The sequence below is a fragment of the Urocampus carinirostris genome, chromosome 1, assembly GCF_059441175.1.
Source record: "Urocampus carinirostris isolate Australia breed hairy pipefish chromosome 1, RoL_Ucar_1.0, whole genome shotgun sequence".
Classification (NCBI taxonomy): Eukaryota; Metazoa; Chordata; class Actinopteri; order Syngnathiformes; family Syngnathidae; genus Urocampus; species Urocampus carinirostris.
The window spans coordinates 16,541,562-16,567,638 of record NC_142349.1 but is presented as its reverse complement, the minus strand read 5'-3'; the positions used below and the strand labels follow the sequence as shown (position 1 = coordinate 16,567,638).

General features: G+C 40.8%; 1 protein-coding gene across 2 annotated transcripts; it reads left to right on the top strand.

Moving 5' to 3' along the window:
* Positions 1-249: 249 nt before the first annotated feature.
* On the top strand, positions 250-26,077 carry ezh1 (enhancer of zeste 1 polycomb repressive complex 2 subunit). 2 transcript variants are annotated; one of them, XM_088328847.1, is made up of 20 exons: positions 250-452; positions 2,858-3,026; positions 3,092-3,217; positions 3,295-3,417; positions 5,171-5,288; positions 5,349-5,552; positions 7,459-7,561; positions 7,739-7,902; positions 9,705-9,796; positions 9,868-10,039; positions 13,147-13,331; positions 14,897-14,988; positions 16,739-16,767; positions 16,842-16,967; positions 20,446-20,624; positions 22,286-22,381; positions 22,668-22,749; positions 22,823-22,903; positions 22,988-23,072; positions 24,798-26,077. In XM_088328847.1, the coding sequence occupies exons 1-20, from the start codon at positions 343-345 to the stop codon at positions 24,856-24,858; spliced, it is 2,397 nt and encodes a 798-aa protein (XP_088184973.1). In that variant the 5' UTR covers positions 250-342; the 3' UTR covers positions 24,859-26,077. The 2 variants fall into 2 exon arrangements, with proteins under 2 accessions (XP_088184973.1, XP_088184965.1); XM_088328839.1 differs by having other exon boundaries at positions 5,171-5,552.

The following is a 26,077-nucleotide window of genomic DNA, read 5'->3' as shown; positions in this document are numbered from 1 at the left end:
CATTTAACTTTCGTGTTATGGCAGGGGCCTCAAACTATCATTCTGGGGTGAGCTATTGGCCCGGGAACCATGAGTGTGAGGGCTCTGATGTGTTATCTTCTGACCCGGGAACATCGAAAATTATAGCAGTGGTTGAAATAGTAGGAGAGTATCAATACTAAGACAATTGTATCGATCCGATCCGTGTACTCGTTCAGTATCGCTACACTCGACGCTTGTCTCGATCCACCCACCCTGACACCCCCACCTTCACCCCCCACCCCACGACAACAAGGTTAGAAGGCAGCGGCATGGCTCTGCAGAGCCCTCGCCAAGGAACCACGCAGATACGCAGCAGTTGTCATGCGGACACCGAGTCTGCGTCACGTCCATAAACGCAACGCGCGCGCTCCCAATCCACGCGGGATCGCTTCTCGAGAGATTCCCCACGACGGACACGCGTGGATTTCAAGGTACGAGCCAGCTCGTAAGACGTGTGGAAAACGATTCCAGAGAGGAAAGTGCTTGCTCTCTGTGCGTGGATGTGTCGCAAACGTCAGGCAGCTCGGTTGTTTCCACGCATTTTCCGCGCGCACGCAACTTAGGCACCTAAAAACAAGCACGCACATAACACTACGCACTTTTCTTGGAGCGAGGCACGCCCACTCGCGAACCTCGTGCGTGTAATCGCCGTGTTAAGCAACAATCCCACCATTTTTCAGTTTTGACTCACTATTTGGTAAGGGAACACATGACGAGAGAGACAGAGACTTTAAAACCGTTTGTAGCCTTTAAATGGCCACCGAGGCTTGTTTTATCTCATTGACGCGTATCTTTTTCCATCGCAAGGGGGCGTAGTTACCCAGAACCAGAGTAACTAATTTATTAGGGCAGCCGTTCTTAAATGCTCTGATTTACCACTTCCACCCATTTCAAAGAGGGAAATCCACCCCTCAAATGTATCGATTGAAAGGATTGTGCAATTTAAAGCAGAGATAGTATATTATCTTCACATTTTCTCCGACCCAAAAAAACAAATCAACATCAAAAAGAAAACGACTACAATTACTGTATATGTTCGAACATAAACCTACATAGTAAATAAGAACCTCTAAAACTACTTTGAAAATAGCAACGTACTAATAGAAATGTGTAGCGAAAATATTAATAAACTGTGTACCTAATGAACGACAAATGTTTTTTCTGTAGATAATAAAGATTAATATATCGGTAAAAGCTTAAAATAATAACATTTTAAACTACTTACTGTACCTTCCAGCAGCACTTCAATGGCAGACACTCGTACACTATTTTTGTATATCACACGCATTTCCATCTTTGTCGTCAGTTTTTCACTTTTCCTTCCCCTTATCACTAACATTCTTGGGACCCACTATTATGGGCAGAAAAGGGAAATAAAACAAACGAAGTCCCAATAAAATGAGATTTGATCCCTCTCAAACACTATTGATTGACTGAACGTGTGTGTGTAGAACGATTCATGTTCTTAAAGTTAAAGGTTAACACCTGTAATACACACATTCAAATCAGAAAATATTGTTTTTTCTTTCTATTCTCATGTTGTTTTGTAAGTCTTTCTTTTTTGCTATATTCCTTTTGTTGTTGTCTAGCTTTCACACCAACCCAAGTTTATTACAGTTATCAATTGTTGTTACAACATCCATTGCAGCCTGGTCATCCTAGAAGGGGGATTACCTCATGTGCGGTCCCTTCTCAAGGTTTCTTATTTTTCCCCATGTAGGGGTCTTTGAGTTTTTCATTGCCCTCGTGTAGGTTTGAGATAAGGGGATAGGGTAATAATAGTCTGTGGTTTGCAATGATATGTGGTCTGTGCAACCCTTTGAGACTCCTTGTGATCAAGGGCATCACAAATAAACATGACTTGACAGTATTATAAACCCACCACATACTTTTTAAAGCATAGTAGACTTAAAGGTGGCTTAACTTCAAAATATTCTACTTGCTGATTACATCCTCTGGTTGAAATCATCATTGCAGCTCCTTTTGTTGCACGTGCAAGTATTTGAAATTCTTAGATTCGCTCTAATAAACTTCCTTTTTCATCTTTTTGATAGGTTGGGATTTGGACTGTATTTGAAACATTACCTTTCTTACTTTCACCATTTTCATCCTAGAACAAAATTAACCCTTGAGCACATGCCTGAAATCACTCTCCTCCCCTCATCCCAGCACATCTACTCTCCTATAGGCTTATGCGCTTCGCGATCGGAACACGGATGATAAAATCAGATAGGCGCAGTATAAACAAATGTATAAGGGCTCTTAGAACTCAGATGAGCATTGTTAACGCATTCTTTATCGAGGATATTTTTAATATAAAACTTTTTAAGGACACCTCGAACTATGCACCCCACCTTTAAAACAAAATCCTATTAAAATGTGCTATTGTTCTTTAACAAATTGTATTGTATATTATTGTTTTATCTATACCACTAGAGTCATGGGGCACCAGTTCCTGTGGTGTGTCTTGGGCCAGTACAGACTTGTGGCACTCATCCCTCTCCAGGCCAACATATGTTTCCACCTGGTCTTGAACAGGGGACCTTAGGTGTGATAGACAAATGAGCTAACCACTGCACTACAGAAACATTAATTGATTAATTAATTAACAAATAAATTTTTCCAACTAGTTCCTACTATCATATTTCATTTTAAACTTAGTTTGTGAAGAAGTTTTAAAGAATCTATATATAATTTGGAATATTTTTTATCAGAACTTTCCTTGTAAAAAAAACGGATGCAGCCCAACCGTGCTCAGACCCTAGTAATTTTACTTTGAGACCCCTGATTTAGAGTGAATATTCCTCACTGATATGATATTTTCTTTTAATCAAAGAGCCATGGAGTTAAAAGCTGCTGAAGCTTCAACCCCCGTCTCCCCAAAACCTCAGCCGCCTTCATACCCTAGCCCCACTCACGGCCTGTTGGAATGGCGTCGGCGAGTCAGATCTGAGTACATGCGTCTTCGCCAGCTGAAGCGCCTCAAAAAAGCAGAGGAGGTTAAAGTGAGTCAGGGCCACTCGTTCAGAAATCTGCTCTTGCTCATAATGTGGCTTTTGCTCCCACGCAGGCTGTGTTTATGTCCAACCGCATCAAGATTGAAAGGCAAACTCTCATCTTGAATGAGGAATGGACCAAGTTGAGGATCCAGCCGGTGCCTTTGTCCACCTCAGGCAGCCCCGTGGCTACCAAGAAGGTAAACGAAGACGTACATCATAAGTCGGATTGATAGATATTTCACCAAAAAACACCAAAGACTTTTCTCTCTCCCAGATGTGCAGCGTAGAGTCGGGCTTCCCAGGGTTCAAAGTCCAGACTGTGGCAATGAGGCCTCTGTCAACTGTGACAGGAATACCATTCATGTACTCGTGGTCACCGCTGCAGCACAACTTCATGGTGAGAAAACAAACACTTGCAGCATTCACTGGGCCACAACATTAGGCATAACTGTGCCCTTTTGTGCCACTTGTGTATTTTAAAAACTCAAAACATATTCTCGTTTTAATTATCTTGGAAGCTTATCTGAAATGGAATTCACATATAGTACCCTTAGACAGGGGTGTCAAAGTAAAATGGATGGAGGGCCTAATAAAAAAATGGCTACAAGCCAAGGGCTGGACAGGTGGAATGTTTAGCAAATTTTTAAATGTCGCACACATACTTTAACCTTCTGAAAACCTAACAAGTATATACTGCAATATGATCATATAAATGGTATAATATTTTCTTAATGAAATTCCGACAGTCTTTTATCTTATTTTCTCTCTAAAGTGTTTATTACACATTTAACCTGCCGTGCCATGTCTAATCTTGTTGCGTACAATGTTTCACCACATTGATATTAATGACAATAAAAACTGTTCTATTCTATTCAGTAATCTTGCATTTTCAATGGGCACAAAAGATCCATTTCCTTGACATGAATGTCCCTCTAAGAGAATGTTAAACAAAAAAAAAACGGTATTATTCGAACATCACCAGTAGCCTTTAGTTTCTGTCTTAGCAAAATTGGGCTCAATAAACTTCAAAATAATAACAATACTAGCAATATTTCAGTCAAGTGAAATATTTTTAAAAAATAGAAGTGGATTGGAACACAATATAATAAAGTGTCAAAATATCTTCTATCTATCTATATTCCAAAGCAATATCGCCCTGATGGGAGGTGGCTAGAGTCAAGAACACATTCACCAAAAATTCATTCCCCTTCGCTCTTCCCTACCTGACACCTAACATTAAGCCAACAGCACAACAACGGATGAGTTGCTGTTCCCTGCAACCCTTCATCAGCAGAGAGCCCTGGAAGTGTACACTGGTTTACCCCTTCCGAATCATATGCATCAATGTCAGTCAGTCTTAACTATCCTCCGCCATTCACATCTATCTCTGGCACGCACTCTTGCATCCATTCAATTAATTAACCTCACATCCAGAGCACGCTTCACCCCATCCATCCAACCATATTTGGGCCTCCCTCTCATTCTATTTACCACTTTTCTGCACTACATACTCTTTCAGTCAAACGGTCCTTCGTCCATTCTTTCCAGATGTCTAAACCACCACAGAATATATTTATCAACCCTCTCAGCAAGCTCTCTCACCACACCAGTTCTTCTCAAAATGTATTAAGCAAAAACAACACTTTCTTCAAGGAGATGTGAGGTATGGTAAAAAACAAAATAAGATAACCAGTCAATGATGAAAATGAATCAAGATCCTATCAGGGCCCGTGGAATACCTTCTTGCAGGCCACCACCGCTGAGCCTTTTCTTTTAATAAATATCCCAGGTTACTAAAAGCAAATCCGCCTGATAGGGTGTGGTAATCAAAGAACCGCATTGGCCAACAGTGCCATGATATAACATTGCAAAATAGTCCAAATAATGAACAGGCATTCAATGTGCTCTCATTTGCTGGTATCCAATATAAAGAATACAATAAACTTATTATTCTATGTGTTCAAAAAAATATGATCTTGATTGGGTTTTCCTGGTTCTTGGGTCGTTGCCATCTCCTTGTAAGAACAACAAAACAAATGTGCAGGTGTCCCGAATAAAGCTAGTATGGCCTTGTACATTTTTAGGATTGCTCCTCAAAATAGCGTCTTCTCCCTTTTAGCAGGTACATTTTAATGTTTGATGTGCAATAGGTGGAGGATGAGACATTCCTGCACAACATTCCCTACATGGGTGACGAGGTGCTCGAGCAGGATGAAGCCTTCCTGGAGGAGCTAATTGACAACTACGATGGCGTCCATGGCGACAGAGGTGCGCTTGGTTTGAAGACGCCAGTTGTTCCGCATCTTAAATTCCGATGTCGCTTTCCAGAGGGCGGCTTCATCAGTGACGAGATCTTTAAGGAGCTGGTGGATGCTTTGAGCCAGTACTCTGACCTCGAGAACGACGACGAGATGGAAGCCCCCACGGCCGCTGAAAAGAAGGAAGACGAGCGGGAATTGAGGAGCTCCAGCGAATGCCTCGAGGAGAACAAAGCGCCGTCCATCCGCCGGAAGAGGAGATGTGCTGCGGAGGGTGAGAGCGGCTCATCGTTTGTCGCGTCAGACTTTGCCCCACCAGAGTGCGCGGGCGGCATTGACAACAAGGCTGCCACTGTTTGTCTGGTCACCGTGACACTAATGGGCAAACTCGTTGTTGTTTACATGCAGCTAACGTGCCCCGTTTGAAAAATGACACCCCTGCACAACACTTAAACAAGCAAAGCAATATTTCCTTCCTATCATCTTATTAGTTGTTAGATCTTGCCGAAATATTGAATCGCTGCATTTAGCAGTGTTACATAGTACAGTAATCCCTCGGTTATCGCGGTTAATGGGGACGGGAATCCCCCCAGCAAAAAGTGAAAATCCTCAAAGTAGTGTTGCACCTTTATTAAAGCCCAAAGGGTCAAACTTACCTCGAGATGTCCTCACTGACTGAGAGTATACAACTGTAGCAAAATACCAAATATAAATCTACAAATAAAATCACAACACATAATTGTAGTAGAATGAATTGTCATTATACAAAAGTACAACCAAATTGGAGGGCTACTCCTTTCAGTGCAAGAAAGCGTTTTAGAGAGCAACTGGCCAGCTGCATGCTAGGATCGAGTATCCACGGACTGACCCAGGTCTCCGCGATGATTAACATACAACCGCCCCTAATGTAGCGGTTTCCCACAAGTTGTAGCTCCAGGTCATTTGTTTCATGGGTAATGGATCTGCCATTGGTGAGATACAAGCTCGGCAGGGGTAGCTTGTGAAAGTTGTTACATAGCCTAGCCGTAGGAGCAGGTCAGACCTTCAGCCCCGCTATTGCCTTCTCTCCCGACACCGCTTCAGTCACTTCCTGAACCCGAAAACAATCCACAGAACACTTGCTGGTGATCACCATGTCTTTATGCTCCAATGACTTTCCTCAGAGTTTGATTTGATGAGATTGATGCATTCCTTTTGAATAAAACAAGCCGCTAAAAGCTAAATGGCGCTGTGTGTTTTGGGTGGACCTATTGCTTTGTGTGCCCGCCCTGCCCTTTGGCTGACGGCATACACCAGCCTATCACAGTCGCGCTCTCAGGCAGCCACGCCCACCCAACACCAAGCGATCCATTCTGCCCTCATGATAGCATTCGCCGTCTGTTCTCTCCTGCAGAACACAATGCACGATACGTCAATATCAATAAAAATACAGACAATTCAATTCAAAATCCGAGAAAGCAGTGAACCAGCAATAATCGAAGCGCAAAGTAACAAGGGATTACTGTGTTCATTTTCTTTTTTAATTTGTCTATTGCCAATGACGACTATAGAGATAAAAGGGAGATGAAATATTCATTTTTAATTCAGTCAAGTCAAGTCATTTTATTTTTGTGTAGCCCTAAATCACAAAGAGTCTCAAAGGGCTTCATTGGTTCGTCCTATACTGTCTCAGCCGGATGCGGAAATTATAATTCATGCGTTTGTCACCTCCCGTCTCGATTACTGTAATGCACTACTCTCCGGTCTCCCGAAGTCCAGAATCAAGTCTCTTCAGCTGGTACAAAATGCCGCAGCAAGGCTTTTAACTAGGACAAAAAAGTCCGATCACATCACACCAATTTTGGCTAACCTGCATTGGCTCCCAGTTAGCCTTAGATGTGATTTCAAGGTTCTCTTAGTATTATATAAAATCATACATGGACTTGCTCTCTCTTATCTTTCAGATCTGATTTTTGCCAATGTTTTAAATGTCAATCTTCGATTTTCCAATTATGTAGGCTGGTACGATTTACCAAGGCTGGTAGTGTATGAGGTGATTAACACGGTCTAGTGCTTAAATTAGGGATAAACCAGGGGTTGGCAACCCAAAATGTTGAAATAGCCATAAAAAGATTCAAGAAAAAGCATCACATATGACTTTGTTTATTGATTATCAGAACTTGTGTGTCTCTTTTGCACAGCACGTGACCCATCTGGCACTAAGAAGATCCCCAGTGACAAAATCTTCACCGCCATTGCTTCAATGTTCCCGTACAAGGGCACCACGGAGGAGCTGAAGGAAAAGTAAAGTGATAATAATGGCCATCTGGGTGGCGCAAGGCTGAATAGGGCCGTTGCTTGGTTTTCACCATGAAGGAGCAAACATTTGGGAGAGGGAGGAAATAATAATGGCTCCTTCCTCCCCTGCACTGGGGTCCTTCAAAGTATTTGTAGTAACCTAAAAATTGAACTCCTTTTCAGATACAAGGATCTTCTGGAACCACCCACCCTAGTGAAGTTGCCCCCCCTGTGCACCCCAAACCTGGACGGACCCTATGCAAAGTCGGTGCAGCGAGAGCAATCATTGCACTCTTTCCACACGCTCTTCTGCAGGCGATGCTTCAAATATGACTGCTTCCTCCACCGTAAGCTGGGCGTCGTACAAATGTTATGGTGAACTGGGCCTGCACAGCCTCCAATACTGTCAGATTTAACACTCTTGTTGTCTTCGAGTCAAAATGACAGGCCACTTTGTTGTTAAAACCCCCAAAATAAGTCGCCTTAAATGATATTTTATTTGACTAGTTATTTTGACTTTCTTAGATTGGTTCCCAATAGTAGAGATAATTAAATGTTTGTTTTTTTTCATGGACACTGTAAAAAAAAACAATAATAATAATAATAATAATAATAATTTCCTTTGTATTGTCATTCTTTGTAACAATGTACACAGAACGAAATGTCGATACACCTGACCTTTTAAAAGAGAACAACTCGAGGATTAAAACAGGTTTTGACAGAAGTTGTTTTTAATCACAGCTAAACTCTGTAAATGACTTCTGGGTCGCTTTAATTCATCGGTGCAGGAAGTTTTTACACTATGATGGCACAACATCTTGAGAATTTATGCAACCCGAAATCAGTGGGCTTTTCTCTCTCCTTTTGGTTACTTGTGACCCAACTGTATAAAGAGTATCAGTATGTATTTTTGAAATAACAACTTATCATGCTATTACTATGTTGTTACTACGATATTTTTATCAATAAATTGTAATTACTAGGATTAGGGCAAAAGTAACTACAGCTCAGTCAACTTCAAAAACACCTTTCTTGAAAATGTCACTGGGCGATTGCTAGATAATTTATTGGCCAAATCTGAAAAAATGTATCGGTAAGTTTTCAGAGTTATTAAAGGTATTCCGGGATTCCTAATCATGCCCAATGGGAGGCAATGGTACATGGTTTTGCATAAAATTTATATACATTTCATCAGTATACTTCAATTATTTTCTGAGATAGTGCATATTAAATACAGCATGTCTTGTCTTATGCCTTTTTGAAGACGGCATGTCTTGTCTTTGTCATTCTTAAATGTGACGTCATCAGAGGAACACGCCAGTCGCTATACTGTTTTACGTTTAAAAAGATCGTAAATAAACCAAGGGACACGGCAAAACCAGCGCTAACGCCAGGCTAGCCGGCCAACCACACATGGTGGGAAGCCAACGAGCGCCAGCAGGGAAAAAAATAAAACGGGAAAGTCCGCGGCAGCCTTGACACTAACAGGGAGCTAACTGGACAAAATTATGCTAACCGCGACCAACGCGGCAAAAAACCCCAAACGGAAAGCCACAATTGCCTACTTCCAAGCAGTTATGAGTTGTACACAATCCCTATTCATTACAATCGATGTTTCAAACTGATTCTCAATTTTGAAAGTATTGTGTTCTAGAGAAAGTAAGCCATATGGGTCAACTTTGAGACTCAATTTCTCGAGTCCCACAGCTCTCTGAATATTTAGCAAGCTGTTCTGTGCCCATTTGAAAAATAAAATATTTTTCGGATAACTTCTAAGAATTGATCATAAAGGTTTAGACCTGGGTTCGGCAAATGTTTTGATCTGCCGTCCACAAAGGATAAAAGCATAAATGATTGATTCCATTTATTTTGTATCTACCAATACAGTCTGCAAATCTATACCTCAACAACACGTGAGGAAAAAAGTAAATCTTGGTGTACGTGTTTTTTTTTTTATATCGTCGCTGCCATTTCAAAAAGACATATTATTTTCAGCCTTTTTTTTAGTAATTATTCCATTCAGTTATCGGTATTGATTAAAAAACGTATTTGAGACATTGACATTTGACATTGTTCTTGCATTTACACTTCTTCATCCTTTAATTTCATTATAAGATTTTATGCGCTAACACTGAGCTTTTTTGAATAGCTTTCCGCGGGACACCAAACGTTTACAAGAGGAAAAGCAAAGAGATCCGGATGGAGACCGATCCATGTGGCGTGGACTGTTTCTTATTGCAGGTGCTTGTCTGCAGATTTTCCTGCCAAGACGTTTTGGCTAACTTCTCTCCACTTTCTTCTGTGTGGTGCAGAAAGGGGCAAAAGAGTTTGTGGATCGCAACATGTTGCGCTCGCAAAAGCTTCGGAAGGGACGCAGACAGCAGCAGTTGCAACGTCCCGCCTCATCAGGCGGCCCCGGGCCCTCAGGGTCCGCTGAGGAGAGCAAAGATGGTGAAAGCGACCATGAAACCACATCTTCCTCTGGTACTAAGAAATCTATTGTATTTAACTATTTTGTGCACGACAGCTGACTGGTTAGCACGTCCGCGGCACAGTTCTTACGGTCATGGGTTCAAATCCAGTTACCAGCCTTCCTGTGCGGAGTTTGCATGTTCTCCCCGTGCCCCCGTGATTTCTTTCCGGGCACTCCGGTTTCCTCCCACATTCCAAAAACATGTTTGACAGGTTGATAGCCAGTCCAAATTGTCCCTAAAGATGTAAATGAGCAAGTGAATTGTATGCCTTTGTGTGCCCTGCGACTGGCTAGCAACCAGTTCAGGGTGTCCCCTGGCCCCTGCCCAAAGTTGGCTGAGTGTTATTACAGATTCTGTATTCCGGACTTTAAGTGATTCTTCCCACTAGTGCAGGTGACTTCTTATTTAATTAAAAGGCTAATTTGAAGAATATTTATTCCAAGTTTATATAAGGAATTGCTAATGTATGTAAAGAGACCGCTCATGCTAATTATTTCTAACACCAGTTAGAAAACAGATAATATCACAATATCCATCCATCTATTATCTGCACCGCTTATCCTCAGTAGGGTCGCGGAGGTGCATCTAAGCTATCTTCGGGCAATGGGCAGGGGACACCCTGAACTGGTTGCCAGCCAATTGCAGGGCACACATGGAGAGACAATTCGCTCGCTCATTCACACATAGGGGCAATTTGGACCGGCCAATTAACCTAACACACATGATTTTGGAATGTGGGAGAAAACCGGAGTACCCGGAGGTAACCCACGCAGTCACGGAGAGAACATGCAAACTCCACACAGGAGGTTCACTCTCATGACGTCAGAACTGTGCCGCACACGCGCTAACCACTGCGCCGCCGTGCTGCTAATATCACAATATGACTTTCTCTAAAAAGGATTAATTGTTTTGCGTTTTAAAATTCAAAAACTTAGAAAATTCAAATGACTCGTTACTGGCGAGTTATTTCTTTAACATCACCCAGGCTTTATTTGAGGGCTACATGTCAGTGATCCCCCTTTAGAGGCACTCAAAAGAATCACTGCTTGGCAACACAACTTTTAATTCTACAATGTTCAGAAAGCATTAAATGGATATTGTTATTTCGTACCTCCTAGTGAGCAGAGCTTTATTGCCATCTACTGTTAGGGAGGGTAGTTGATCCTCATTTTTTTTTCTTCTTAGCATATTTTGTCAGGGAAAGGTTTCGCGCCCCACTGTAAAAAGGTCTGCGACCTCTTGAAAAGGTCCCGACCCCCCAGTAGAGAAACATTATATCTGTGCTGTCATAGCAAGAGTCATAATCATTAAACACAAAAACTTCAGCAGGTTACTGTTGGTCATCCATTCCATCCTGCGGATCTATGACAGGCTGTTCGACAGGTGCAGTTTTTTAAATAGCAGAGTTGGACCGAAAGGAGCTTCAATAACCATAGGCTCGCCCCGAAAGCAGCCCTCCGCCTTCCTCTGTTTCCTCGCTTCCTTACTGGCCAACTCCAGCTCATTCCCAAGAGTGACATTTGGCAACAGATGAGAGTCAGACCGTCCTAGGCATACTTGCCAAGCAAAATCAAGAGTTTGGCAGGCCCCGGCGCAAACACATCCTTCTACTCGTACGCTTTTATCCCTATTGACTTTTCATGTGGAGAACAGCGAGAGGCAAAAAAGTCTCCCCGTCCCATTAATCTCTTCATCAAGGCCTCCTTACCGGAGGCCTCTTGTTCTTTAAGTCACATGCGCCTCAGCAGAGGCTCCCGCACATTTTGGCTTTGTGTGTGTGTGGGGGCGAGAAGAAGCAGATTGCCGAGGAGATTAATAAAGATACACAGTGACGGGGCATGCTGCCCCAGCAGTGCTGAATTCACCTTGTTGCCTAGCAACATGAAGCGGGCCTTCCTCGAGCCACAAATGCATGAGCAACGTTTCTAAAGCAAAGTTCCAGTGTTTGCATGAGTTCATAAACGCTTGTTCAAAACAAGCAATGTTGGTGCAGCATCAAGATCTTAAGCTCAAGTCCGAGGATACCCGAATTTCGCCGCGGGTTGGGCCTAACATTTCTATCATTAGGTTCAGGTCAGGCTCGGATTCGCACTCATTCACTTTTTTTTCCTTCATAAATATGTTTATAAAATCTATACTAGAGCCACAAGTGGGCGGGTGGCGTTCATAAGGCAAAGTTGCAGTGTTTGCTTGTTATTAAACGCTTGTTGAAAAGAAGCAATGTGCATTATTAGTGTTACTTCTGTGCCACACTGGTGCAGAGGAAAGATCTTAAGCATGAGTCCTAGTCGATCCTAATTCTGTCCCAAATCGGGCCTAAAATTTCAATCAAAACGCTGGGGTCGGGCTGGGCTTCTCTCTCGCTCACTTTAAATGAAAAAATATATATATGTTTATAAAATGCATATTAAAATGATGTGTGGATCACTTATAAGATCCCTTAACCATTTTTTGTACCACAAATATTATTGATATAATATTTTATTTATATATATATATATATATATATATATATATATATATATATATATATATATATATATATATATATATATATATATATATCATCTCATCTCATCTATAATGAGATGAGACGAGACAATTGCACTATACTTAATCGTGAAGCCCTAGTACCATACCTGTCAACCAGTACGTTTTTGACGTACATAGTACATTTGTTATGCATTTTAAGACGTGTAAGACGTACAAGAAAATCTGTACGGAAAAAACGCAAATTTTTCAATCATGGGTGCCATCTGGTATACACTGACTATCACGAAACGGCAAATCAATCAAGTCAAACGACATACAGTTTGTATGGGCATGGAGCCGTGGAGGTTGACAGGTATGTAGTACATATTATTAGTTAACACCAAAACAACATATTCTTATGGTAGAACTGTACTTTTTTAAACATTTGGTTCAGCGGGCCGTAGTTTGCCCACCCCTGATTTAGGGTGTTCCCAATTCCAATGCTCTCACCAAAGAAGTGGGAAGGGGGAGGAGACATATAAGTAAGACAAACCTAATTGGACCTAAAACGTAATTTTTGTTTTTTTTTTTCAATGTTTTGTTGATAATTACATTCTTGTTGCCCTTGATATATGTGTATTCCAGAGGGAAATTCACGTTGCCAGACACCCACCAAGCTACGTCCAGTAGAAGACGAAGCGGATCAGCCGGCGTGCTGTGTGGCGGAGTGGAGCGGCGCGGAAGAGTCGCTTTTCCGGGTTCTGCACGGCACCTACTTCAACAATTTCTGCTCCATCGCCTGCCTCATCGGCACCAAAAACTGCAAGGAGGTGAAGTTTCACTGTGCAATTTATTTAAAAGATAAGAAAGATTTGAAGGTGTTAGATAAAGGGGGAGTGGGGTTGGAATTCAGAAATGTGGTCACAGAAACTCCTGAGCACAACATGGCTATATATGTATATGTATATGTATATGTATATACTTACATCTCAACCCAAAACATTATCACCACCCACACTTCATTTGAGGGTGATGATTACGCTAGTAATTTCTCAAATGATATAAAAACCCAAGGGTGAATACTTGACGTGTTAAAAGTATGAAGCAAGGAAATGAGACATCTTAATGATGAACAGAGGACTGACTTTCTTGCACTCACTTTTGAGTTGAAAACCGTACACAGGCTGTCATAGTGAATTTGTTTACACTATAGCTCTGTTTTGGCCAGAAAAATGAGCTTGAGCTTACCTGACATGGTCGAAGTTAAATAATGGAGTAATCAGATTAATCTCCATTTTGCATTGCAACAACTGCCATTGTTACGAAGTGTATTTCCTCTAGTAAATGCTAAACTTTGTCCCAAAAGCGTCTTCAAGGTTGTTTCATAATCTCTGTGACAAGGCTGATTTTATAATACTGTGGTACCGCTTTATTCGTATAAACATGTGAATTTCACGCTATGAATTTTATTTGCAACAAAAATCGTGCTTGCTATACAAAGAAAAATCCATTTCACAAGCAGTCCTAGAGGCTACAACTGAAGACCAATCAGTACCGTTCACAGCTCGTGGCTGCTCTTTGCCAGCATCGGCTCATCCAGTTTGTGCATGCAAACTACTGCAGGCAAAAAACAAATGTGCTTGAAAGTTTTTTTGTGTGTATTTAAAGTTACAGTACCTTTAATCTTAAGTGTGCATTATGTCCTTACGTATCATCAACAATCTCTCGATCTCATACCTATCAACCTCCGCCAATTGCTCTAACTATTAATGATTGCAAATCCTCCCAATTGAGCGATTATAAACATAACAAACACAACGTGGCACCTATTTACTCAAAGCAAGATAGACTATGTCGAATACCGCATACAATGACGTTGTCGTCTGCTACCAGTGACCAAGACGATCTAGATTAGAGCCGAAATGGGTAAAACGAGATTGGTTCTTCTTAAAAAAAAATTCCGGTCCAAAAACTGTTATAAGGTGTGCACAATTTGAAATTATCAAAAAACGTATACAATTTCTGTCACTCTTCCGTGGAAACGGCACCCGTCCCTTGCTCCGCAGCACATGATAACCTTGGTTGTGGCGACTAAATGCCTATAATAAACTTACATATTATTTCCTTCATATCATCTTATTTATCTTATGACTGTATTTTTGGATGTATAATTACAATTTGAATGCATTTCCACTTTAATGCTTCTGGGAGGTCTGGAACGGGCCAATTAGTTTTTAATTATTTTAGACCTAGAACATTTGCTCATTACACTAATAATTCAAGCAAAGAGCACGATCCTGGAACGTATTAAGCTCGTATTAAGAAGTACCACTGTGTTCCTAAATGTACAAACGCCAGCGCTTGAACATTGTGTATGTGTTTTGACAATTCCCAGGTGTACGCATTTGCAGTAAAAGAGGCTCTCATTCATCGCGTCCCTCTGGAGGATGGAGCCATCTCACCACAGAAGAAGAAAAGGAAGCACAGGCAGGCCAAATTTTGTTCTCACTTATGGATTCATTACGGAGGTAATAGTTTAGCGCTCGACTATGCAAGGTAATCGTTTGGGTGAATTTTGAGACTTGCGGATGTGTTTTGGATCGTTGTCCTACTGCATGATACAAGAGCGCTTGAGTTTCAGGGAATGAATTGTCTCCTTCAGGATCAAATGAGAGCAAAATCAATTTTACTTGCCAATTTTATTTACTTTATTGCCTGGAAAGTGTTGCATAAATACATTCGGTTTACCATTCCCTCATTTAACCCCACTAACAACCCAAAACATGTAATACAGACACACATAATTGTCAAAATATGATAAAAAAATAAATAAATCGTAATAGAAATACATTTTGGTGATGACAAGGCACAGAATGACCATGTTATCCACAATGATAGGGATGGTTGAAGATAGCTTCAGGATTTCCACCATTTAACAACACCTTACCTAGTGGTAAATACCAGAATTTATTAATCCAGCAACCAAAGCAAGTTGTCAAAGCAGCCCCAGACCATCACATCACCACCACCATGTTTTACTGTTGGCATAATGTCCTTTTTTTAAGCAAATGCTGTTCCATTTTTGCAACAGATGTAACAAACTGCACACCTTTCAAAAAGTTCAATTTTTGATTTATCAGTCCACATAATGTTTCTGCAAAAGGGTTGAGGATAATCAAGATGCTCTTTGGCAAATGTGAGACGACTGTGTTTTTCTGTCACATCAGTGGTTTTCGCCAGAGAACTCCAACTTTCCCATCACTGCCATTTTTGGCTAGTGTATTTCTTATAGTGGAGTTATGAACACTGACCTTAACTGAGTCCAGCGAGGCCTGCAGTTACTTGAATGTTTCCAGGTTTTTTCATAACCTCCTGAATGAGCCGTCAACACATTATTGGACTAGTTGGTCGACCACTCATGGAAAGGTTTGCCACTGTACCCAGTATTCTCCATTTGTGGTTCACTGGAGCCCTACAGCCTTGGAAATGGCTTTGTGACCTTTTCCGACCGCTAGATTTCAAACACTTTTTTTCTGATTTCTTCTGGAACGTGGCATGTAAATTGTGTTCTTGAGATTTTGTAGCCTACTTAACTTTGTCTAATAGATTCAATCTAACTTATTCAACACGGGTGGTGGCAATCAATTTTGTGTGTGGCCTTCGAATCGAACACAGCTTTCCCAAAATTGTGGTTAGTCACAGTTACTTTGTGATTAAATAAGGCGGCGGTTGATTGTTCTCATATGGCCGGATAGGTTGAGATTTTTTTGTGCCTAATACATAAATAAATAAGTCTCTGTGTGCCCTGCGACTGGCTGGCAACCAGTTCAGGGTGTCCCCTGCCCACTGCCCGAAGACAGCTGAGATGGGCTCCAGCACCCTTGCAGATAATGGTTAGATGAATGGATGGAATAAACGTTTTAAGACTGCATTTTGCATATCCTTGGTTTGACTCTGTGTGATATTAAAATTGATTTAATGATCCGAAATCTTGAGTGATGAATATGGAAAAGCACAGATATCAGGAAGGGGGCAAAAACGTTTTTACAGCACTGTATGTAGAGGTAGCACTGTATTCAGTAGCACTTTATAACTGAACATCCAAATAGCAAGACAAAACTGCTAAAGTTAATAAGGTATGATGATGCACGTCTTAATGGAGTAATTGCTTTATTTATTACTTCTTAAAGATCTTTGCTCCTAAAACTGTTCTCTTTTTGTCCTTTTGACGTTGCAGGTTATGGGCAAAGATCCAGCTAAAGAAAGGTACTTTTGTTGACTCAGCTATTTTTGTTCCTTTTTTCTATGTAGTGCTTTTCTGACAGTGATTGCTGTTACAGATAATTCGTCCAATCAAGTTTATAACTACCAACCCTGTGACCATCTGGACCATCCATGTGACAGCACCTGCCCATGTGTCATCACGCAGAATTTCTGTGAGAAGTTTTGCCAGTGCAAACACGATTGTGAGTTATTTTCTTTCCTTTTTGGGGGAAGGAGAGAGGGGGCTGCTTTAACCGTTTCCCCCTCATGCATAACACAAAATCGATAAGATTGTGCTTAACTCATTAAATGCCAAAACATAAAAATATGTTTTCCTTGTTTTACTTTTAATAACTATTATAAAGGTTTTGGCGCTGCTCATCGCTATGAAGCCTCTGCTAATAGTTTCAGTATGATAAATCAACATTAGATGACAAGTAGTGGCTTAGATCAGAACTTTGTCCACACATAGAGGGAGTCCAACTTCCTAGTGTTCCTGTATCCCGCAAATGAGCGTGTGTAGGCAGCCCCATATGACGAGTAGGCGTAGTGAGGCGGCTTGTTATGATTTGCGAGATAGATACAAAAAGTAATTAGCAGTGAACTCGTCAACAGAGCTTATTCCTTTTTAAAAAATCAGCATCGGGTCAGAGAGGGATGACGAAGGAACGTGATCGCATTGGTGACCAACATCGTGTGAATGTTCTTGCCAAGTTTATGCATAGTTCATGCATAGTCCATGCATGCACCAGTTCAGTGTTCTTGCAATAAAATCTTGTTTTGCCCTTGTGTTTGTGGAAAGCATCGTTTCGATATTGGAGGTATCCCGAATGCAAAAAAAAGCACCCAAGTGAAAGTTCAGCTTGAAATACATCTTTTTACAAATAACTGTTTTTCTCGGAAGTTTGTTTTTGGAAACGAGTGTTATTTAGAAACCTAGCAATGTTTAACTGTTGTTTACTAAACAATGGTTAAGGCTAGAAACAAGCTTTCTTTCATATGCCCTATGCTTATATAGCTACAAAACTTGACTTTCTGTAGGCCTTAAAAATGAGTAAATATGGCAAAAATCAGCAGGATCTCCCAACTTGAAAAAAAAAAACTCTGGTATTGAATAAGTAAAATGAATTACCCTAAAAGTCGGACTATAGAGCGCACTTGATTATAAGCCGCACCTAGTACATTTTTAAAGGAAAAAACATTTTGTACACACTTATGCCACACCTGACCATAAACCACATGTGCCCACATTGAAACATGTGATATTTCCAAAGAAAACGGTGCACAGAAAGTGTCTTAATAATATACGGTACCTTAAACCCTTAACATTCCGACAGACCGCCAGTGGGCCGCTGGACTTTTGATGGATTTGGATCGTTGTCCTACTGCATGATACAAGAGCAAATACGCGTCCGTACAATGTCATCGGTCCCTGAAATACGTCATGCCACAAATAATTGGAAAGGTTAAAGGATTGGTATTCAAGATATGACCATTTCAAAATATATTCATTAGAGAAACATCTCTATCAGTCTGATACAAGATACCCAAAAACTATAAAGCTGTCATGTGATTGTTTTGTTTTTAAATTTGAATTGTTTGGTTTGGCTGTGATCATCCAAGCGCAGACACATAAAAAGGGTTGACTTTATTGGTATTAACAAAAACATATCCACGCATGGGGGGAGGGGAAGAAAACAAGCAACACAAACACTGTCCAAATAACTCACAGCTGGTACAAAGTCTTTGTAGGGCACAAAACGGGCGTCAAAAGGTTGAGGTAATATGGGCAGGTAAGACAGAAGCATGGAAGGCATAGAACCGACAGCAGGTAGCTCTTGATGCAGTCATTATATACCAGGTGCAGAGAATAAATACACTGGTACCTCTTTATACTAGCTTAATTTGTTCCAGGTTCATGCTCGTAGCTTGAATTGCTGGTGTAATGAGGCAATTTTCCTGATATTAAAAACACATACGAAACGTAATTAAAAAAAGACAGTAAAAAGATCAAATGTGAGGTTATTACGAGCACTAAGTTGCTATATAATTAGAATTAGAATTGTCTGTACTGTCTTTGAAATCAACGTTGTGGTCTGGAGAACGGGGAAAGGGGTGTTTAGAAGGACAAGTGACAGAGATCGCATACCTGTAGACTTATACGTGTTCCCCGAATTAAATGTGTTTTTGGACCGATTTAATTTGTGTGCGCCATAAATCTTTTTTATACGGAAAATATATTTCTTTAAAAAGACCATTCTCATCTAGCCTATTTACAGCTATAATCCGGATTTTTCGTTCGCTGCTAGCAAATGACAATGTCATCGTAGATTGCAGATATTCTACAAAGTCTGCCTTACTGTGAGTAAATAGGCGCTGTGTTGTGTTTGTCAGGTTTATTATCACCTAATAAGGAGGATTCGCAAAACATTGATAAAGAGCAATTGGCGGAGGTTGACATGTATTAGATCAAGAGACTTTTGATGTTACGTAAGCACTTACTGTACACTTAAAATTAAAGTTACTGTAACTTTGATCTAACAGGCACACACATAAAATGACAGAGAATTTTTTTGTTTCAGTATTTTGCATGTGCAAATTGGACAAGCTGATGCTGGCAATGAGCAGTCATTAGTGGTGAGTGGTCTCGAGAGGTCTCTCGTGGTAGCCTCAGGGACTGCTCAAGAACTGTATTTTCCTTTGTATATGAGCAAGATTTTTGTTGCAAATAAAACTCATATAGCGAAATTATTTCTTTTAACTTAAGGCCCGGTCACACAGCCTTTCACGGGCGTATCGAGGCTGAATCACGGCCAGAAATTTCTGCCCGTGAAGCAGACGCAAGTCATGTCTATTTGTGAAGCCCTTAATCACAATGACCCTCAAAGGGATGCACAGACCACAAATTAGTGCAAATTACAAATGAAGGAAAAACTCAAAAACCTCAACATGAAGAAAATGAAGAAACCTTGAGAAGGGGCCGCAAATGTTTCAATAACAAACAATACACATATGTTGTCAACATGAAATCTTGTTCATTCATAAGCTATGGAACAGAAGTGTGTTTTAAGCCTAGGTATAAACAGTTCCACTGAGGTTGCAGATCGAATCTCAGGCGACAGAGCATTGCACATCACCGGGGCACAAATGGAGAACACTCTCAAACCTGCGGTTCTCTTCTTGGCTGTTTGGGTCATTAGTAGACCAGCGTTTTCAGAGAGAAGGCTCTGGACCGGAACACAGGGCGAAATTAAATATGAAAGAAATGAGGGAGCAAGTCCATGCATGATTTTGTATAATACCAACAGAACCTTAAAATCACATCTTAAGCTAACAGGAAGCCAATGCAAGTGAGCTAAAATCGGGATCAAACTTTCTTGTCTTAGTTAAAAGCCTCAAAGTGACTTGACAGGCCTTGTGCTTTATTTTCAACATCAGCTCTAATGTCAGCACCATTCTGAATACTAACGTTTTAACAATATCAAAGATGTGAAATTTAAATGGGCTTTGAATGACGAGACTGCAGACGTTTTTTTTTTCTTATCCTGCAAGCTGGGGCTGGCGTCCAGACGCTTTGGTCACCCCTGCCCACAAGCTCGCCAGTTATGTGTTTGCAAACATTTCATGGTGCATTTCCTCCAGCAGAGGTCCTTGTTGCTCACTCTCATTTCTGCCCTGCAGGCCAGAACCGTTTTCCGGGCTGCAGGTGCAAGACGCAGTGCAACACCAAGCAGTGTCCCTGCTATTTGGCCGTAAGGGAGTGCGACCCCGACCTGTGCATGACCTGCGGCGCCGCCGACCACTGGGAGAGCAAAGTGGTGTCGTGCAAGAACTGCAGCATCCAGAGGGGCCTCAAAAAGGTTTGTTTGAACTAAATGGTTCATTTCGTTGGATAATCAACAAATTATATCAGGTCATTTTGTTTCAATAACTCAAAATGGTGTACAAAAGTGAGTTGTTATTTTATGACTAAGTTGTAATTGTTTTAAATGTAAATGCAAATGATCTACATTTATATAGTGCTTTTCAAGTCAATGAAGACCTCCCAACGCGCTTTACAATGTGCTTGACCCTTTTCCCTTTTACACACTAACCTACCGATAGCAGCATCAGCCTTGCAAGGACAGTACCTGGTATCGGGGGCATTAGGGATTCATTGTCTTGCCCAACGACACTTCGACATATAACTTGGAGGAGCCGGGAATCAAACCTGTGACTTCATGATTCCAAGACGAGCACTTTACCCCCTGAGCCAATGGCGCCCAATAATAATAAATAAAATGTTGGAGACATTGTTGGCCTTGCCCCGTAGCATTTTGAACAAAAATATTTTGTGGACATCTTTCTGCTTATCTACCCAGTAATCATACTGTATAATTAGCGTATTCATATGACACAACTTTTAGGTGAAGGATGGATAATGGCTGCCGTTTTTATATTAGTGCAGGGTTGTTAGTGTCAAAAGGACAGAGGGACAAATAAAAATACTTGCTACAAGCCAAGGGACGGATGGTATGTGGAACAATTTTAAAATGAGGCATGTTACCTAGTGAACTTAATTGAACCTCCTGAGAAGCTAATATATTATCAGATAAATAAAGCGATGTTTTCTTATGGCTTCATCAGTAATTTTCAGCGTCGGGCACGTACTTTGAAAAGTAGTTGTATGTCAAAGAATTTGAAATACAGACGCTGCCCAGGACGGGATAAGTTCCGGACCATCCTTCATAAGTTAAATTTTTTCCTAAGTTGCTTCAGTGCTTTATTTTGTATGCTTAAGGTTTATATAACTATGTTTTAAGGCTTTTGTAAGTAACCTGTATTGTTTTGTGCCAAAAAATAAACATCTCACAAAATAATATGCTCCATAAAGATAAATAAAGTGAGGTTTAACCTACTATTGGGAGATGCGCTTCAAGAGGTCCCCCTCCATGGTAGAGTGTGGACGGAAAAAAAGCCTTCCGACTATTTTCTCAACCGCATCAAGCTTTCCTATTCCTCTTTCGTTTCCAAAGAAACGGCTCGCCTCTTCTTTACATTTACACAAGCCGTATTGAATGGATGCACAAGATATTAAACAATAAAAACGTTCTTAGCGCGCTGGACACAGTACACGTAGTACTGTACGTTTACACACAAACTAGGAAGTAGAAGCCGGATTTCTTCTGGGTGGATGCTGGGTGACCTCTCCCTGCGCCACCACACGCCGGTATCGGTGGAAAGAAGCACTACACTAATGTCCTGTACATGGAAAAGGGTGCACACAATACAAAATCTAACTTACAGCAATGTTCGGATATTTGTCGACATCCCGAAAAAAATGTTCGTATCCACTGTTTTACGTAAGCCGAATGGTTGTCAGTAGGGTAGCGTCTTTATTCCGAGCAAATATGAAACACAGCAGTGACGTCTTTGACCGGGGTTGAATAAAGGAATTAAACTTGATTTCAAACATGATAGAAAACAAACAACAAATAAAGATAGCACAGTGTTTCTCACAGTGTTAACATATATATCACAGCACCTCCTGTTGGCGCCGTCTGATGTAGCAGGATGGGGAACTTTCATCAAAGAGCCTGTGCAGAAGAACGAGTTCATCTCTGAGTACTGCGGAGAAGTAAGGACAGTCAAGACAAAAATAAAGTGTCTCTATTACTTTGGTTCCCTGGCAGAAAAATAGGAACCTGCTCTAAAGTCAGTATTTTATCAGCAGTGGAAATACCTGAAGAGCTTAAATCAGAATGACACACAAAGCTGTAGTATTTTTTTTTTGCATGTGGTTAGTTACTAGTACACACTATATTTCACATGGCTGCTTTTCAGTTCAACAAAATAATTCCTAAAGATCATTTAGAAACCTCCAAAGATTGATGACAAAGCTTTGTGGACATTTCCATTCGCAGCTCATCTCACAGGACGAAGCAGACCGGAGAGGCAGAATCTACGATAAATACATGTCCAGCTTCCTTTTCAACCTAAACAATGGCAAGTATTTGGTCAAGCTTCCAAGACATCAATCTTCTCTGTTAAAGTGATTCCAACGCATTCCTCTTTGCAGACTTTGTCGTTGATGCCACCAGGAAAGGGAACAAAATCCGCTTTGCTAATCATTCAGCCAACCCCAACTGCTATGCCAAAGGTAACAGATTTGTAGGATAAGCGTTTGTCTTTGAAACACTTGGATTGTCAGTGTCGACAAATGTAATGGACTTTACGTTTGCAGTGGTGATGGTGAACGGAGACCACCGCATAGGGATTTTTGCCAAGCGATCTATCATGCAAGGCGAAGAGCTTTTCTTCGATTATAGGTAAGGCTGTGCCCTTTTGATGTCTTCCCCATATAATATTCAGGATGAATGTAAAAGTAGAGAAAGGCTGCATTTGCCATAAATTCCGGACTACAAGCCACTACTTCCCACCAATATTTTAGATACTTTTTTAGATTTTTACGAGGCGGATAAGTGCAAGGGCGTCAGACGCATGCCTGGCACTTCCCGTGGATCTCCACAGCTGCGGTGTCCATGGGGGCCCCAGGTGGATGTGCTAGCGCCCCCTGCTCCGTCCCATAACTGGTGCGGACCAGAAAAAAAATCCTCAACTGTAATATCTTTTTGTGTAAATACATAAAGATGAGTTGTGTAGTGTGAGGTGTCTTTAATAATAATTTAATATTTTCTTTATTGGGTATGTATTATCAATGCCCACCTGAGTTCAAAGAGTCAAGTCATGTTTATTTGTATAGCCCTGAAAAAAGAGCCTTTTTTTAATTACCGCGCCTATTTTCTTTTGTCTTAATATCAGTGGTATTCTGGCCACGGAGCACATTAGGCTGGAAGAAAGAGATGAGCCGGGGACTTATTTTACGCTTGTGCCCGATGTTTTATTTTTATGCTAGGATGAAAATGGTGAAACTTTAAATTATTGTTTTCAATACAGTCCAAATAGCAACCCATGCGGCCCAAAAATTGGAGAAAAAAAAGATAGACACATACATGCACGAGCCACAGAAGCAGATTGATGAGGCTGGAATGATAATTTCAGTCAGAAGATGGCGTCAGCAAGTAGAATATTTTGAAATATCAGACACCTATGGTAAGGCGCCCGCTTTGAGACTGGGAGGTCGGTGGTTCGCGCCCCGGCCGAGTCATTCCTAAGACTTAAAAAGTGGTCGGCGGCGCCCTCTGTTGGCTGCGGCTGCATCGGCTCGCTACAACGGGTCAGGTGCAATCGACATTTCGTTCTGTGTACATTGTTACACAGAATGACAATACAAGGAAATTATTATTATTATTATTATTATTATTTAAGAAAACGGCGAGCATACAAATATGCATACAAAACAACGCCGTGACGTCTGAAAGCATTTGTTTGAAATAAATTATAAGTCCATGCTTTTCAATTTTTCATAAAATATTTAACAGAAATAAAGGAAGAGGTTTAACAGTAGATATCATTGTATCATTGGCGTCAAGGTCAGGTCGTTAGAGATTCCTTTAATCGACGAGGAACTATGACAAGTGAATGCGAGTCGCAGCCCTCATTACGTTTTAAACACTGTATGTGCACTTCTTTGAATTTGCCATTTTGAATGGTCTCATGATCCAAAAACATGTTACCTAGGGAAATTAGGAGGAAAATAGGAAGGGGAGAGGAAAACGTTGCAACTGAAAACATCACTTTCTTCCTATCTGGCTACATCAGAAAACAGTATTTTAAAGCAGTGAAGGAGTCAAATAAGACAAAACAAATGAAAATGGTTAGTACTCAGCACTTTCAAAGGTACAAATCGTTATCAACATTTTGCGTGCGCTCGTACAGGGTAGGACAGAATTTCAGAACCCCAGCTCTTGATTGGTGGGGAATCGTTCGCTTCCAAGAGTCGCCTCATAGAGCTGGTTCGTTTGCAAACAGCACACCACTGAAGGTTTAGAGTGTGAAATGCACAGCCATTGCTCAAAAGTGAAACCTTTCTTTGCCCCTTTAATGTGTGCGCTCTCATTTCTTTGTTTTGTTGTTTTTGCTTCTTCCCCCAGATACAGCCAAGCCGACGCACTCAAATATGTGGGCATCGAGAGAGAAGTTGAGATGTCCTAGCCACTCAGCTAAATACATAATCATATAGATCTCGTCATTTCATCTGTAACCTTCTAATAGCATCTCTGCCCGGTTTGCGTTGCCCGCCCCTCTGCCCAATTGCACGTCGGCTCCGTCTTTCACAAATAGCAAAACCGGTCAATGCCACCTCAATATTTGCAAATGTGCTTGTTGCCCTTCCATCATCTTCATCACAAATGCACGAGCGTAGTCGTCCGGCTTGTCAACTTAACAGTAATTGCAGTAGTTCACATTGCTGAGGTCGCACCCCCCGACCCTTCTTGTGTGTTCCACTTGGTTCGCACTCTTCGATAATGTCGTGTCTTTGTTTAGTTACAGTGAGCAGTGACGTGCATGTGCTGTCTCTTGGATGAATAAAAACAGTAAACTTGTTAATTTGACAGAAATTGTGTTGTCACGTGACGCCACAAGAGGCTACAAGTTGTGCACTTATATTAAATAATAATTATAGTAATAGGCAAGAAACCGACTGACTGAATGTAATCCGTCGATTGCGGTTGAGAGATTTCCTGTTTTTTAAAAGGGGATTGTCATAGGAAATTGAATTAGTGACGGGCATGCTGGCCCGACCTTTCCATTCTGGAATTAAACAACCATATAGATATTTATCTGTATAATTATTTGCATTCAACTGTGTTCCTCACATTTTGCTAAACTCCATTTAGCCCCAGCTACAGTGCCCCAAAAAAGTATGCTTCCCCAAAAGTTGTCAATAATACACACTGTCCCTTTAAAGAATGATGTATTTTCACTAAAGGCTGCCTGTTCAAAACACTTAAGAAGAGCTTTATTGTGAAATAAAAACTAATAATATATCATTTAACAAAACTTCTAATTTGCTTTTTAGGCAAAGTATTAATCAAATAATGACTATAACTATCAGGCTTAAAGAAGACATATAATGAATGCATTGCATTTGATGTAATATTTTGTTAGAAAAAGCACTGTCAGAACCAAATCACTACCTGAATGTTACCAAGTATTTGTGTGTGGAAAAATTATCATTAAAGTTGACAAGATAAGACTTCTGTCATATTGTTTTTCTATTACTGATTTACTTCCTGGCTACATTAAATTGCAATGGATTACTTAGATTCCAACATTAATTTTGTTCAAACGGAACATGTACCTAATGAAAGGGAAGGGATTGTCATACCTGATATTCTCACCAGATGAATACAGACTTTTAAAAACGGCA

Bases quoted from the DNA above. Each gene is read 5' to 3' on its own strand.
- ezh1 (XM_088328839.1), top strand. From the start codon at position 343: ATGCGGACACCGAGTCTGCGTCACGTCCATAAACGCAACGCGCGCGCT. The intron at 7,562-7,738 runs GTAAAGTGATAA...ACTCCTTTTCAG, and splicing joins ACGGAGGAGCTGAAGGAAAA to ATACAAGGATCTTCTGGAAC. The intron at 22,382-22,667 runs GTAAGGACAGTC...TTCCATTCGCAG, and splicing joins TCTCTGAGTACTGCGGAGAA to CTCATCTCACAGGACGAAGC.